General features: G+C 47.3%; 1 protein-coding gene across 2 annotated transcripts in view; it reads left to right on the plus strand.

The window, feature by feature from the left end:
• Positions 1 to 17157, plus strand: part of LOC138676453 (long-chain fatty acid transport protein 2-like) — a 180308-nt gene that overhangs the window by 29050 nt on the left and 134101 nt on the right. For both annotated transcript variants that reach the window (XM_069765761.1, XM_069765762.1), the window contains exon 2: positions 858 to 1336. In XM_069765761.1, coding sequence (XP_069621862.1) covers positions 859 to 1336 — 478 coding nt within the window. In that variant the 5' untranslated portion in view covers position 858. The remainder of the gene's footprint in view (positions 1 to 857; positions 1337 to 17157) is intronic.

Genomic DNA, 17157 nt, shown 5'->3' on the forward strand with positions numbered 1-17157 from the left:
GGTCATAGGCAGCATTTCTCTTACTCCAAACACGTTAAGTTGAATTAATGCCAAAGACCTCTATTTTTCTCTCATCGGAATACAGCACCTTCTCCCAATCACTCACAGAATCGTCCAGGTGTTCATTGGCAAACTTCAGACGGGCTTGCACATGTGCCTTCTTGAGCAGGGGGACCTTGCAGGCACTGCAGGATTTTAAACGTTTGCGGCGTAATGTGTTACCAATGGTTTTCTTGGTGACTGTGGTCCCAGCTGATTTTTTGGATTATATTTTTCATATTCTATCTCTCAATGTTAAAATTATCCTACCCTTAAAATTATAGACTGTTCATGTTTTTGTCAGTGGGCAAACTTACAAAATCAGTAAGGGATCAAATACTTATTTCCCCCACTGTATCTATGTATTCTATGTGCTTTTCAAAGGACACCGGTGCGTAAAAATTGGACAGCACTTGCATGGTCCGAGTGCTGTGCGCTTTTTTTCTCGCACCCATAGGCTCTTGCTTGCATTGGTGAGTCTCGGACTATTCTCGGTGACAATTGCATGGCTGAGAAAATAAACGCTGATGTGAGCTGCCCCATCGATTAACAGTGGTCCGAGTGCTATGCAATGTTTTCTCGCATAGCACTTGTCCGCTTTCTATGGTAGTGTGACTCCAGCCTAATTCAGACCATGAGGCTACAGAGTTTTATAATTATTTAGACTTCAACTTTTTTCACATTTGTGCTTGGCTAATTATTTTAAAATTGTCAATTACTAGTATGATTTGAACCACAGAAAGATCTGAAAACCTGTTCCACCTTTAGTTCCATTGACAAGTTCACTGTCAGATCATCTTTTGCTCTTATTTTTGCAGGATGTATCTCATGCTGGTGATATTCAGCTTACTCCCCATAGTGGTGTACATAATTCGGAAGATATTCTCGCCATACCTGTGGGAAGACCTCAAGTTCTTCTTAAAAACTGTGTATTGTGTAAAGAAGATGGAAATGGCAGTGCGGCACTGTTCTGCCCCTGGAGTGTTGGATGTTTTTTTACAGCATGTGTCCACAAGACCTCACAAGACATTTATTTTGTATGAGGACCAGGCCTATTCGTACAGGGACATAGATCTGAAAAGCAATCAAGCAGCATGGACTTTACATCAGTATGGAAGCCAGAAAAAAGACAATTGTGTTGCCGTCTTCATGGCTAATGAACCTGCATTCATTTGGCTTTGGTTAGCACTATCCAAACTGGGGTGGCCAATGGCTTGTCTAAACTACAACATACGTGCAAAATCCTTTCTTCATTGCTTTCAGTGCAGTGGGGCTAAAATTCTGATTGCAGCTCCAGGTGAGACACATACATTGTGTATACATTGTCTGTTACAATTGTTATTATGTTTGGTTCTATAGTTGCAGTATTTTTTTAGGAATTTCTTTTTTTGGTTCTTTAGGAAAAAAATATTTTATTTTATTTACCGTATATACTCGAGTATAAGCCGACCCGAGTATAAGCCGACCCCCCTACTTTTGCCACAAAAAACTGGGAAAACTTATTGACTCGAGTATAAGCCTAGGGTAGGAAATGCAGCAGCTACCGGTGAATTTCAAAAATAAAAATAGATGCTCCATACCGTTCATTATTGCCCCATAAGATGCTCCATATAAAGCTGTGCCACATATAATGCTGCATACCATTCATTATTGCCCCATAGATGCTCTGTATCACGCTGTGCCACATATAATGCTCCATATTGTTCATTATTGCCCCATAGATGCTCCATATAAAGCTGTGCCATATATAATGCTCCATACTGTTCATTATTGCCCCATAGATGTGCCATATAAAGCTGTGCCATATAGTGCTCTGCACCGTTCATTATTGCCCCATAGATGTGCCATATAAAGCTGTGCCATATAGTGCTCTGCACTGTTCATTATTGCCCCATAGATGTGCCATAGAAAGCTCTGCCATATAGTGTTCTTCCCCTGTTCATTATTGCCCCATAGATGTGCCATAGAAAGCTCTGCCATATAGTGCTCTGCACCGTTCATTATGGTCCCATAGATGTGCCGTAGAAAGCTCTGCCATATAGTGCTCTGCACCGTTTATTATGGTCCCATAGATGTGCCATAGAAAGCTCTGCCATATAGTGCTCTGCACCGTTCATTATTGCCCCATAGATGTGCCATAGAAAGCTCTGCCATATAGTGCTCTGCACCGTTCATTATTGCCCCATAGATGTGCCATAGAAAGCTGTGCTACCGGTATATATAATGCTGCGGCTGCTGCAATAAAAAAAAAATGCCATACTCACCTCTCTTGCTTGCAGCTCCTCAGGGTCCTGTCCTTGCATCTCTCTGCACTGACTGTTCAGGCAGAGGGCGGCGCGCACACTATATGCGTCATCGCGCCCTCTGACCTGCACAGTCAGTGCGGAGAGACGCCGGGAAGATGGAGCGGCGCCCGGCGTGTGGAACGTGGACAGGTGAAAATGACATACTTACCTGCTCCCGGCGTCCCGCTCCTTCTCCCGGACAGCTGGTCTCCGGGTGCCACAGCCACTTCCTCTATCAGCGGTCACCGTTACCGCTCATTAGAGAAATGAATATGCGGCTCCACCCCTATGGGAGTGGAGTCCATATTCATTTCTCTAATGAGCGGTCCCACATGACCGCTGAACAGGGGAAGAGCTGCGGCACCCGGAGACCGTGGGGCTGCAGGGACAGCGCCAGGAGCCCCAGAAGCAGGTAAGTATGCCTCAGGCCTCTCTCCCCCTCACCCACCGACCCCACCGCCAACCGTGACTCGAGTATAAGCCGAGAGGGGCACTTTCAGCCCAAAAATTTGGGCTGAAAATCTCGGCTTATACTCGAGTATATACGGTATTTTTTAGTCTTTCCACCAGTACATTACAAAAGCCAAAACTATTTTATTTTTCTGTCCATTTAACCATATTTTTGCTGTTTGAATTGAGCATTTCAAAGGCAACATTTTGGGGTATATAATTTATTGTTTAAAAGGGTTGTCCTCCTACATCTAGCTATTGTACACAGGCTTAGTTATATGAAAAATAACAAACTAAGCTTTGTTTACACTCTGCAGAGCCAGACCTACCTCTCTGCTGCTCTGGTGTCTGGTGGTGATTGGCTGCAGCGTTATCATCAGGTTACCACTGCAGCCAATCATTTAGCAATCTACATTTGCTGAGCTGCTGAATTCTGATTGTCTTCAGTGCCGTTGTTGTAATGTTACCACTCAGCAAAAAATGATCAACAGAAGCCAGGTTAGCATTGGAGAGACGGTGCTGGACCTGGAAGGGTAAATTATTATTATTATTATTTACTTATATAGCACCATTAATTCCATGGTGAAGTTGGAGCGCCCCCGTAGGGCAGTGGGGTACTCGGTACCGGGTCCTTCGGTTCTCAAGGGGGATGTCACGGTGGCTGACCCGGTCCGTGGCCCTCGGGAGGTCCGTTGTGAAAGGGGAAAGGTCTTTAAAGGGAAAATGTTCGTGACGCCACCTGTGGTAATCGGTCAGGGTGACCGACGCTGCTTAGGGGTTTGCTGGGGTGATGTTATGACAGCTAGATGGTATACCTTCCCACAGGTGAAGTGTGTCCCCAGGGCTTCCTAGAGTGTAGATGTTGGATGGTAGATGGTGGATGATGTGAGGCGCAGTGAAGAACGAGGACACAAGGTTGCAGTCTCTTTACCTTTTTACTGAAGGCTTCAGCATCCACAGTCCAGAGCACCAGATCACAGGGCAGGCAGAGCCCGGCCAGTTTGAAGGCAAATCCAGAGTCCCCTTATCCAGGTGGAAATCAGTAGCCTTTCTCTAGCACCTGGGTGTTCTAGTACCTTATTGCTGAGCCTCTCATAAGGTCCTCACAACTGTTGTAGATGTTCTAGATGTTATGTCTTTCTCTGTCACCCAGATGGATAGGAACAAACCCGTATGACTGGTGGCCTGAAGCTTTTTACAGGGACTCTAGCACGCCTCAGCCCCCTCAAGTTGCCACCGTGCCTCCTGGGTATAGGTCGGGCAGGTAACGTGGAATTAGCTGTCCTGCCAGTCTCTGGAGTAAGGCAAAGAGACTGCTGCTCCCTCTGTGTTCCGGCTACCTGATCCTGCGCCTCAGAAGGAGGCAGCCTGTGTAGGGCAGAACCCCTTCTGGTTTCCTCTCCTTTTGCTATGACTTCGTTTCTCACCCTCTACAATACAATTCTCTGTTCGTGTCTCTTTCTTAGGATGCTGCCACATGTGGGGAAGACGCAGCTCCGTGTCCTTCTGTCTCGGCCTCTGACAGGATCTCACCCCTATCAGGGACCAACCCTGTTGGCAACTCCTCGATGTTCCTCCTTCCTCTCTGTGTGCTTGACAGGAACTGACTGACTTCCTATCCAGACCACCAGTTTTACCTAATTGTGAAGAGTGCCCTAATAAATAGAAGCGTAGGTGGACTGGAGTGTGAAGTGTGTTGCATGTTTGTGATACCTGGTAAAGAGATCTCCTTTATTGCCTTCAAACGTAACATAACCCCCCCTAGAGGAGAATGATATTACTGCAATGACCAGGAACCTGGGGCGCTGCACTATAAATGTGAAAAGGGGTTACATACAGGGTTATAGATATTGTTAACAGTAAACAAATTTTACAATGACAGACTGGTACAGAGGGGAGAGGACCCTGTTCTTGTGGACTTACATTCTTCGGGATAATGGGTTAGAAACAGGAGGTCGGTGTGCTGCAGCACTGGTGGTGGTGAGGCGGCAGCTCTGGTGGTGGTGAGGCGGCAACTTATGTGGTTGGTGAGGCGGCAGCTCAGGTGGTTGGTGAGGCGGCAGCTCTGGCGGTGGCGACACGGCAGCTCGGGTGGTTGGTGACGTGGCAGCAGCTCGGGTGGTTGGTGACACGGCAGCTCAGGTGATTGGTGAGGTGGCAGCTCGGGTGGTTGGTGAGGAAGCAGAATGGTTATTTCAGGCTGTAGACTTTCCTGAAGAGATGGATTTTCAGGATCCGTCTGCAGGATCCAAGGGTGGTGGATAATCGATGTGTTGAGGCGTGGAATTTCAGAGGATGGGGGATATTCGGGAGAAATCTTGGAGGTGGTTGTGTGAGGAACAAATAAGTATGGAGGAGAGTAGGAGGTCTTGGGAGAATCGAAGATTACGTGAGTGAAGATAGTGGGAGATTAGTTCAGAGATATAGGGAGGGGACAGGTTGTGGATGGCTTTGTAGATCAGTGTCAGTAGTTTGAACTGGATTCATTGGGGAATTGGGAGCCAGTGGAAGGATTTGAGAGGGGTGAAGCAGGGGAGTAGCGAGGAGAGAGGTGGATTAGCCGAGCAGCAGAGCTGAGGACAGACTGGAGTGGTGCAAGGGAGTTAGCAGGGAGGCCACAGAGGAGGGTGTTGCAGTAATCGAGGCAGGAGAGGATGAGGGCATGCACAAGAGTTTTAGTAGATTGTGGGCTGGAGGCGACAGGAGGTGGCAAGAGTTTGGACGTGCCGTTTGAAGGACAGGGCAGAATCGAGAGTTACCCCGAGGCAGCGGATTTCAGGTGCAGCAGAGTACGTGATGCCGTTTACCAAAATAGATAGATCAGGTAGGGGGGATACGTGAGATGGGGGAAAGATGATGAGTTCGGTTTTGTCTACATTGAGTTTTAGGAAGAGAGAGGTGAAGAATGAGAATATGGCTGACAGACACTCTGGGATTCTGGACAGCAGAGAGGCGACATCTGAGCCAGAGAGGTAGATCTGAGTGTCATCCGCATATAGGTGGTACTGGAAGCCATGGGACTTTATGAGTTGTCCTAGGCCAAGGGTATAGATGGAAAAAAGTAGAGGCCCTAGGACAGAGCCTTGAGGGACTCCAACAGAGAGGGGGTGGGGTGAGGAGGTAGTGTGGGAGTGGGAAATGCTAAATGTGCGGTCGGAAAGGTATGAGGCAATCCAGGACAGGGCAAGGCCTTTGATGCCGAGGGAAGAAAGAATCTGTAGCAGTAGGCAATGGTCGACTGTGTCGAAAGCAGAGAACAGGTCGAGAAGGAGGAGGATGGAGAACTGTCTGTTAGCTTTGGCTGTGAGTACATCATTAGTAATTTAGGTCAGAGCAGTTTCGGTGGAGTGGAGGGGGTGGAAGCCAGAATGGAGGTTGTCAAGGAGAGAGTTAGATGAGAGGTGTGAGGAAAGTTGACCATGGACATGCTGCTCAAGGAGTTTTGAAGCAAACGGGAGCAGTGATATGGGGCGATAGCTGGGCATAGCAGTTGGGTCAAGGTTAGCTTTTTTGAGGATGGGTGTGATGGTGGCATGTTTGAAGGCAGAGGGGAAAGTACCAGAAGATAGTGATGGGTTGAAGAGATGGGTTAGGGCTGGAATGAGCGTGTTAGTGAGGTTGGGGAGCAGGTGGAAAGGGATGGGGTCAAGTGCACAGGTGGTGAGGTATGATTTGGAAAGGAGGCGAGTAAGTTCTCCTTCAGTGATGTTGGAGAGGGAAATTATTGGGGAAGGGCAGAGGTCTGGTATATGGAGTGGTTGGGGTGGTGGAACAGTAAAGGTTTCCCTTGTTTGGTCGATCTTGTTTTTGAAGTAAGTGGCAAAGTCCTCAGAAGAGATGAGGGGAGTTGGAGGTGGCAGTGGGGGGCGGAGGAGAGAGTTAAATGTACTGAACAGTTGTTTTGGGTTATAGTATAGTGAAGATACAAGGTTAGTGAAATAGGTCTGTTTAGCAGAAGTGAGGGCTAGTTTGAAGGCAAGTGTAGCTTGTTTGAAAGCGGTGAAGTCGTCTGGCAGGCGTGTTTTTTTCCAACGCCGCTCCGTGACCCTGGATGCTTGTCAGAGGTTTTTAGGTGAGGTTGTTATGCCAGGGTTGCCTATTGATTTGTCACGCTTTGCCATGCATGAGAGGGGCGACTGAGTCTATGGCTGAGTTATAGAAAGCGGTGGGGCTCTCCGTGTCATGGAGTGAAGATATGGATGACAGGGGTAGAAGAGAGTCTGAGAGTCTGTGAATGTCTAGGTGTGCAAGGTTTCTGCAAGGATGTGGTACTGGCTGGACGTGGGGGGCAGATGAGTAGGACAAAGAAGAAAAGGTGAGTAGATGGTGGTCAGATAGGGGGAAAGGAGAGGTTGTGAGATTAGATAAGGAACAGAGGCGGGTGAAGATGAGGTCTAGCGTACGTCCGTCTGAGTTGGTGGCTGTGGAGGACCACTGAGTAAGTCCAAAGGATGAGGTAAGGGCCAGGAGCTTGGAGGCTGCTGGGTGGCGGGTGTCAGTAGGGATATTAAAGTCACCCATTATGATGGTGGGGATGTCAGTAGAGAGAAAGTGAAGAAGCTAGGTGGAGAATTGGTCAATGAAGGCAGTGGCTGAGCCCGGTGGTCGGTATATGACAGCCATTTGGAGATTAGAGGGAGAGTAGATATGGACAGAGTGAACCTCGAAAGAAGGGAGGATAAGGGAAGGTGGGGGTTGGATAGGGTTGAAGTCTACCTGGTACGTTTGAACTGTCTGCTAACCTGGAATACCCACTGCACCCCTGAATCCATGCACCTCTCTCCCCCTCTTCTACCTGGTACGCTGCTACTTTTTCCCTGACTTTATTTCAATGAATCATACTTCTATTTAACTGCATGCTGATTGATATATCCATGCTTTTTACACCTAACACTATCCTCCTATCTTATCATATCTTTCTTCAGCTTTGGTGGTGGTCAAATGTTCATTTAACTGCAAACTGCTAATTGTCCCCTGCTTTGGACTGATCTCCACCTCCTTCCTCCTCCCCCCTCCCTCTCTCACCTGGCCTCATTTCTTGGACACTTGAATAGTATAAGTTGAATGTGTCGGTCAGATTTGAGTTTAGTCAGATGTGTCATCATTTCAAGTAACATCTTTTAAGTGTATTGTCAGAAATAAGCCAGAAATCGGCCAGGAATCGGTTAGACGGTAAGACTAATCACTGTATTCTAATTTACTTGCTTCTCCTTTCTTCCCCTGCTATTTAACCATACTCACATTTGCCCTCACTATTTTCACTCCACTAATCCTCACCCCTATCCGTCTCATACTATGAGAAACTACCGTAATCCCTCACACTTAAAACCTGTGCAACTGACCCCCACCCCCTGCTTCCTCTCTCTGGGGCACTTTGTAATGCCCGCTCTGTCTGCAACAAGCTCCACATGATCCACGATCTCTTTACTTCCCACAACCTTTCCTTCCTGGCCTTCACTGAGACCTGGCTGATGCCCCCTGACACGGCCTCCCCTACTACACTGAGTTACGGTGGCCTCCACTTTGCCAACACTCCTCGCTCTGGCAACAGACACGGCGGAGAGTAAATGAAGCTCATTCTGTGATTGTTTTTTCATATCACCCAATGAGCAGAAAATATGTTTGCAGATTCTTCTCCGATAGTCAATGAACACAGCTAAATAAATCTGGTTCAGATTTCTGCCAAACTGTGCAATATTTTCTTGTGTAAAGCTTAACAAATTTTGTTTAGAAATTGTGGGAAAGCATGGCAAAGAAATTGAAACTTTTGTGCAGTCTACATCTTTCTGCAATTTGTATGCAATTTGCTACTTTTTGGAACTTACCATATATATACTCGAGTATAAGCCGACCCCCCTATTTTTGCAACAAAAAACTGGAAAAACTTATTGACTTGAGTATAAGCCTAGGGTTTAAAGTGCAGCAGCTACCGGTAAATGTCAAAAATAAAAATAGATACCAATAAAAGTAAAATTAATTGAGACATCAGTAGGTTAAGTGTTTTTGAATATCCATATTGAATCAGGAGCCCCATATAATGCTCCATACAGTTCTTTATGGCCCCATAAGATGCTCCATACAAAATAGGCCCCATATAATGCTCCATGCAGTTCATTATAGCCCCATAAGATTCTCCATATACAAATATGCCCCATATAATGCTCCATGCAGTTCTTTATGGCCCCATAAGATGCCACATATAATGTTCCATTCAGTTCTTTATGGCCCCATAGATACCCCATATAATGCTCCATGCAGTTCTTTATGGTCCCATAGATGCTCCATATAATGCTCCATGCAGTTCTTTATGGCCCCATAGATGCCCAATATAATGCTCCATGCAGTTCTTTATGGCCGCATATAATGCTCCATGCAGTTCTTTCTGGCCCCATAGAAGCCCCATATAATGCTCCATGCAGTTATGGCCCCATAGATGCCCCATATAATGATCCATGCAGTTATGTCCCCATAGATGCTCCATATAATGCTCCATGCAGTTATGGCCCCATAAATGCTCCATATAACGCTCCATGCAGTTCTTTATGGCCCCATAGATGCCCCATATAATGCTCCATGCAGTTATGGCCCCATAGATGCCCCATATAATGCTCCATGCAGTTATGGCCCCATAGATGCCCCATATAATGCTCCATGCAGTTATGGCCCCAGAGATGCCCCATTTAATGCTCCATGCAGATCTTTATGGCCCCATAGACGCGCCATATAGCATTGTGCCACATGTAATGCTGCTGCTGCACTAAAAAAAAAAAATCACATACTCACCTCTCGTCGCGGCTCCTCAGAGTCCCGTCTCTCCGCACTGACTATTCAGGCAGAGGGCAGCACGCACACTAATACCTCATTGCGCCCTCTGACCTGAACAGTCACTGCAGGGGATGCGGAAGACGGAGCGCCGGTGGAACGGGGAAAGGTGAATATGAAATACTCACCTGCTCCCGGTGCTCCAGATGCGGTCCCTGCATGTCCCATGGTCTTCGGGAGCAGCAGCTTCTTCCTGTAGTGAGCGGTCACATGGTACCGCTCATTACAGTAATGAATATGCGGCTCCTCCCCTATGGGAGTGGAGTCCATATTCATTACTGTAATGAGCGGTACCAGTGACCGCTGATTAGGGGAAGAAGCTGCAGCGCCCGAAGACCATGGGACATGCGGGGACCGCGTCAGGAGTGCCGGGAGCAGGTGGGTATTTGACAGTCGTTGCTCCCCCTCACCCGCCGACCCCCCCGCCTTCCATGACTCAAGTATTAGCCAAGAGGGGCACTTTCAGCCCATTTTTTGGGCTGAAAATCTCGGCTTATAATCGAGTATATATGATAGTTTACACCAATAATTACAGTAAACTGCTTGATAAATGTGTGCTTACTTACTTTGCAACTACTACACAATAAAACACTAATTAAAAATAATAATTTGTGTTTCACCATTTCAGACTACAGACACACGTTCAGTATTTGGTCAGTATTTTACCTCAATATTTGTACGCCAAAATCAGGAGTGGAAAAATCAGAGGAAAGTATAATAGAATCACGTCACCACTTCTGTATTTATCACCCTCTCCTGATTTTATCTTTACAAATACTGATGTGAAATACTGACCAAATACTAGTGTGGACATAGCAATAGACTCTTGCATTTTTAAGTCATCTTTTTTGGATGAGCCATACATTTTTTCTTCAATGTAGCTGTGTGAGATTCTGATTTTGCAGACCAGACTGTAATTTTTCACTGGTACCATTTTGATATGCAGAAGAATTTTTGATCATTTTATACATTGTTTCCATTTTCTCAGGAAACAGATGCAGCGGTTCAAAATCTCTGTTGCTTAATATGTTTGTTTCTATTTTTTTCATCTAAAAAAATTGGCAGAAACATCAGGAGCCCATCTATAAGTAACAGTTGACTCCAGCCGCAGGTGGTACAGCTAGCAATTCAGTGACTTACATGTAATTTTTCTCTCTGATATAACTCCATAAGCTGATTTTCAAATCCAGTGCAGTGGGACATGAATGCAAGTTTGGCGGTTGTGGCATTAGGGTTATGCACAAAGCCTATTAACTAAAATAAGGCCAGTAAACAATACTTGATTGGCATTGGATGGTTGTCTTGGCTATTCTACAATTGTATCCTTCTCAAAAAATCATATAGACAGTTGCATTGGTAAAACTAATACATATTTTAATTTCTAAAAGCTTGTGTACTCATCCCTGGTATGAAAAGATGCATGGGACCTCTACTTTACTTCTATGGCTCTGACTCTATCATATGAAGACATATAAAGCATTTTTTCTGCTATTCTGCATGAATATAGCACTGATTTCAGGGGTGGACATACCGCGGTCCAGCCAGTGCAACTGCACCGATGCCCAAGGGTAGAGGTGGGCCTCTGCAGGCAGGGGTATAATGCCCATAGCGGCAGAGTATGCAGTTGCTATGGGGTCAATGAGTCAAGATCACAGGAAGGAGTGATAAAGGCTAGTAATGAGCGAATATACTCGTTACTCGAGATTTCCCGAGCACGCTCGGGTGTCCTCCGAGTATTTTTTTTGTGCTTGGAGATTGTTTTCTTCGCCGCAGCTGAATGATTTACATCTGATAGCCAGGTTAATTACATGTTGGGATTCCCTAGCAACCAGGCAACCCTCACATGTACTTATGCTGGCTAACAGATGTAAATCATTGAGCTGTGGCGAAGAAAACGAAATCTCCAAGCACTAAAAAATACTCGGAGGTCACCCGAGCGTGCTCGGGAAATCTTGAGTAACGAGTATATTCGCTCATCACTAATACAGGCCCATTGTCATGCAGCATCTGGCCCCTCTCACTCCCTCCCATAATCATAAGAATACCCAAAGCCAGGGAGAGCAGTGCACTGAGAGCAGAAGTTCAAAAATGGGGCATGTCATGCCGGTAGAGACGCTGGCCAGTGAACGCATTCCCCACCAGACTGATAAGAGCGCTCACTGGCTGTCTCTGTCTTCCTGAATGGTGCATCCCAATGGTGAGTATTCACCTGTACTCAGGGTCCTGGGCTGCACAGCACACTGGGGACAACAGTGGAGGAAGAGCAGGACTTACAGTGGTTTTTCTGCTCCCTCCACTGTTCCATTCCCAGCAGCATCTCACAGAGAAGAGTTCAGGGGAGGAGGGCTCACAGCACAGGACAGCAAGGCCGCAGCAGGGAGCTCATATTATTATTATTATTATTATTATTATTATTATGCATTTTATATTATATATTCATATTATTGCTGTCATGAGCAAACTAGCGTGTCATCCACATCTGCAATTTTCTAGTCACTGACATATTGTAGCTGACACTAGTTGTCACCTGACTGCAAGTATGACTGCCTGGACCAGCAGAACCGAATGCTAATGGATATATGCTGTATTAATTATATATATATATATATATATATATATATATATATATATATATATATATATATATATATATTATTTATTTATGTATTGCACACATATATATATTGTAAGATTACTCTTACTGAGTGTATTGGGGGACACTCGCTTAGCACGGGATTCACGTACACTGGCACGTTATTTTTCCAAACAAAACAGCCCACATGGTTTATTATGACATCATCATACCACAGAAATATGAACAATAAGCAAACAGTCTTTGCATCAATCTTCACATTAACAGGTTGCAGCAACTAATCACGCTGGTCCTCCTCTGACCAGTTGCCGTGGGTTACCACACCGTTCATATCACAGGTTGCAGCAACTAATCACGCTGGTCCTCCTCTGACCAGTTGCCGTGGGTTACCACACAGTTCATTTAACATATGAAGCACCAACAATCAATGGTACCTTCTGGGAGCTCCTGCTCCACCTGCTGACTCCTTGTCAGTCCTCACTCTTCTGGGAAAGCTGCCAAACGGGGATCACCAACTTGCCGGTTCGGCACACATAGTCAGTCCAGACCCACCGAGGACTGTAGCTTCCCCAAGTTCCACTGCGCTGCTCAGGGATCCAGTCCTACTCCCAGGACCTCCCACGCTAGCATGTGCTTTCAGAAAACCTCCTCCCAGGTCTTCCAACACAGAAACTTACATGGACCATGTGACCCACACCCTGGTCACAATATGTACCTTGTAACCACACCCCATAGGTGAGGTATATCACATGGGTTGATCACGTGATCCTGACATCATTGCAGGTCCTCATACTCACACTGCAAAATAGGAATAAGGGATATAGTGGTCACCCTCACCCAGTGGTGAGGTATGTGGGTAGCCAGACCCTCCCATCTCTCATAGCTACCCGCAACCCGGACCCAGGTGCACTAAATGACATCTTCAGTGCTCACACGCTCTAAAGACAAGATACTCCGGGTTGCATCGCAGGGAGCATCCATCCCTGTGACACATACCTCCCATTAACCACAATGCCAGGCACTGTCTCACTATCACATCCATGCACACAATTGCCACGCACTGTCACGGCCTCAATACGCCTCCGTGCGCTTACTGGGGAGACCATGCAGCGCCCCCTACCTGTTACAGGGGTCACTGCATCACATACCCTCCCTCTCTGTTCAAACTTGTGGGGTTGAACATTTGTCTTAACCCAGGGGCCTCGAGACCGGGTACCCAAGTCACCTTGCCCTACCAGTCGAGAGTGCCCTCTCAGTCGGGTTTAGGCATCATGGTCAATCTGGCATCGCAATCCCCTTGCACCCATACGACCTGTCTGGACTGACTGTTTGTCAACACGTCCGCTACCGGGTCTCTCACCTAAGTCACTCAGCCCTGAGCTAACTGTGGCGACACTACTTTTGTCTCTTTCATCAGGCCTCTTTCTGTAACCTCTCTGCTGGCCATTTCTTCCATTGTCTTTATGTCCTCTGTTAGCTTCATCCTGAGGACCTTCAGCCCTTAGCGAACTTCTTCGCCTCTCTATCCCGTGAGATGATCTGTTTTGCATTTTCTGCAGCTGCTTATTGACTTGCAGTCTCTCAAGTCTCAGCTGCTCTATCTCCCTTAGGTATGCCATGCGATATTCCAGGAGCATGCGGATATTCCTAAGACTCTCTCTGGATCCGACAACCAGGAACGGAACCATCCCATCTTCACCTATGTCCTGGACCTCGTCACCAGCCGGTATCCTCAGTCTCTTCAGACCGGATTTATCCACCATCTCCTGCATCACTCTCCCATGTTTCCCAATGACTTTTGCCACCAGAACTTTGGGTACTTGGACTGAGTCTTCCACTAAGCCCAGCCGACTAAGAGCTTTCCTTTCCTGCTCCAAACGTCGAATGGCTTCATCATTCTTCAAAATGATTTTCTGTTTTGTATGGAGGCAGTGTAGGTACATATCCCTCAGGACAGCCACCCGCTTCACTGTGACTTCCTTAGTCGACAGTATGACCAACTGCTGCATCTCAGGTGCCCAGTGCACACTACACGCCTCTACTGCCTTTCTAAAGGCCTCATGCACACCCTTCCTGGTGCACGCTTCTCGCATGTCTTTGGGTACTTCTATAATGCTCTTGAAAAGCGGGGTCTCATCTTCACGGACATCTGCCACGACCGGGTGACTGTCTTGTTCCGTTTTTAGCACAAATTCTTCCTCAGTCTTTTCTTTTGCTTGAGCTTTCGCCAAGATGGGCATTGGCGACTCCTCTGCCAGGCAGCGATGCTCCTTCTCTCTCTGGAGCAGTTCCTGCTGATGCTTTTCTTGGGCCGTTTTGAGTACCTCCATATTTTCCAATATGGTCCTGTTCATCTTTTGACATGCCAACAGGTGATGTCTGAGCTCAAAGACCTCCCTCTCCAGCTCGTCCACTCTGTGCACAACCGCTTGTCTCAGAACTCTTTCTTGTTCGACAGACTCTTTAAGCAGCTCTATTTCGCTTCTCCCATCCTCCGGATTGGTGGAGCATGCGTCACTTAAGGAGGTATCTACTTCAGGCACCACTTCTTTGGTGACCTCCTTCACTTCTGTACCCTCAGACTTTGCACTGTCGGCGTCAGCCCTCTCTTGGGACTCAGCAGTGACATCTTTAGGTTCGTCCCGTTCCCCTGGGACTTTAAAGTACTCCAGACACTTCAAGTCCTCAGCACCAGATTTTCTGGAGCTTTCACCCTCTTCCGTCACATCTTCACAAGATGCAACTGGTTCAGCCCCTTTACCTTTTTTACATCTCCGGCGACGGGAGGAAGACTTGCCAGGTGTACCTGAGTCAGCCTTACTGCACTCCTTTCCACTGGTGTCATCATCTGAATGGAAGTCACCACCACCCAATTGGTCTTCCTGGAACCGACAGTCCCCACTTAAACAGGTCACAATTTCTGGTATGGCTGTCACCGCCATCCTGTCTTCACCCTGTGGAGCCCTGTCGTTCCCCTGTGTCAGTATTTCTGATACTATTATATCGTACTCAGTTGTAGCGCTTGTTACTGGCCATGTCATGTCATAGTCACCCTTGGAGTCTGTGTCACACCCCACAATATGGCGCAACTGGAAGGTTCTTTGTAATCGGGTGTCAGCTCCTCTCTGTTTTACCACCACATCCTTACCAGTCACATTGTCGCACACTTCAGGTGACATCAGGTCAGTAAGTTCAGCAGACGCACCTTTTCCTTTGGTCACCCTTATACCTGACCCATCAGTCTTGGGAGGTGTTTCTGCCAACGACGTGTCACTAAGTTGGGCCCATTCCCCATTTTCTTTGGTCATGTCCAGCTTAGGTCTGTCAACACTAGGGGGCGCATTCTCAACATTACTACCTCCCATACACATAATTTCCACAAACACTTCACCTTTTTCCCACCAGTCCCACAGTGCTTCCAAATCTTGTCCCATTACCATAGGACACGGCAAGTTCGGGACTACAGCCACCTCATGGTATGTGGAAACATCAGCTGCGACAATGTAGAGAGTGGCTACCTGAAGACCTTTAGTGTCCCCACTTATGCCACTTACTTTTGCCTTTGTCTCAGGTGACACAGAACTTCCTGGAAGGGTCCTCAGCAAAGACACTTCCCTCCCCGGGTCAAACAGCCCCCGCACACGCTCTCCATCCAGCCAAAAAGGACACAGTTGTGACTGCTCACTGATTGCCGCCCCTTTTTTTGGCCCTGCCCCCTTTTGGGCAAGTGCTCCACTTTTTGACACCACCCCTGTTTGGGTTACAGGCCCCTTTTGGGATTCCACCCCTTTTTGGGCTACTACCCCTGTTCGGGTTACCGCCCTTTTTGGGACTCCGCCCCCTTTTGGGCAACCACCCCCTTCCCTGGGGTACACCCCGTGGACTTCCCCGCGGCACTCAGGCCCCAGTTCGCACAGTACACCACTTAGTCTCTGGGCCTGTACTGGCCCTTTAAGAGTCTGCACGATCTGGGAAAGGGGAAAAAAAAAAATTAAAAAAAATTATTATTTTTTTCTTTTTATATGTCACTTCACCAGCTCCTACTGGTACTGCCACAGCTCCTGCTGCAAACACATATAACCGGCACCTCCGGCTGCCGACGACAAGCCACTGCAGCTCAAGCTGCTGTGCAACCTCTTGCTGCAATTGCAGCTATGCTCCACAAGGCTCTGCACGGCTCCACCGCAAACTTCGTGAACCCGCCGATCCACAGCAAGCCGCTTGTCACCTTCGTGGACCCGCCAATCCACAGCCAGATGCTTGTCACCTTCGTAACCCGCCGAGTTACAGGCTAGACGCCATCTTCGTGGCCACGCCGAGCCACAGCAATTAACACTGAACGTGCCACCTGGAACGTTGCCCGCATTCGAACGCCATATGTAAGATTACTCTTACTGAGTGTATTGGGGGACACTCGCTTAGCACGGGATTCACGTACACGGGCACGGTTTTTTTCCAAACAAAACAGTCCACATGGTTTATTATGGCATCATCATACCACAGAAATATGAACAATATGCAAACAGTCTTTGCATCAATCTTCACATTAACAGGTTGCAGCAACTAATCACGCTGGTCCTCCTCTGACCAGTTGCCGTGGGTTACCACACAGTTCATTTAACATATGAAGCACCAACAATCAATGGTACCTTCTGGGAGCTCCTGCTCCACCTGCTGACTCCTTGTCAGTCCTCACTCTTCTGGGAAAGCTGCCAAACGGGGATCACCAACTTGCCGGTTCGGCACACATAGTCAGTCCAGACCCACCGAGGACTGTAGCTTCCCCAAGTTCCACTGCGCTGCTCAGGGATCCAGTCCTACTCCCAGGATCTCCCACGCTAGCATGTGCTTTCAGAAAACCTCCTCCCAGGTCTTCCAACACAGAAACTTACATGGACCATGTGACCCACACCCTGGTCACAATATGTACCTTGTAACCACACCCCATAGGTGAGGTATATCACATGG

The sequence above is a fragment of the Ranitomeya imitator genome, chromosome 4, assembly GCF_032444005.1.
Source record: "Ranitomeya imitator isolate aRanImi1 chromosome 4, aRanImi1.pri, whole genome shotgun sequence".
NCBI classification, from domain to species: domain Eukaryota; kingdom Metazoa; phylum Chordata; class Amphibia; order Anura; family Dendrobatidae; genus Ranitomeya; species Ranitomeya imitator.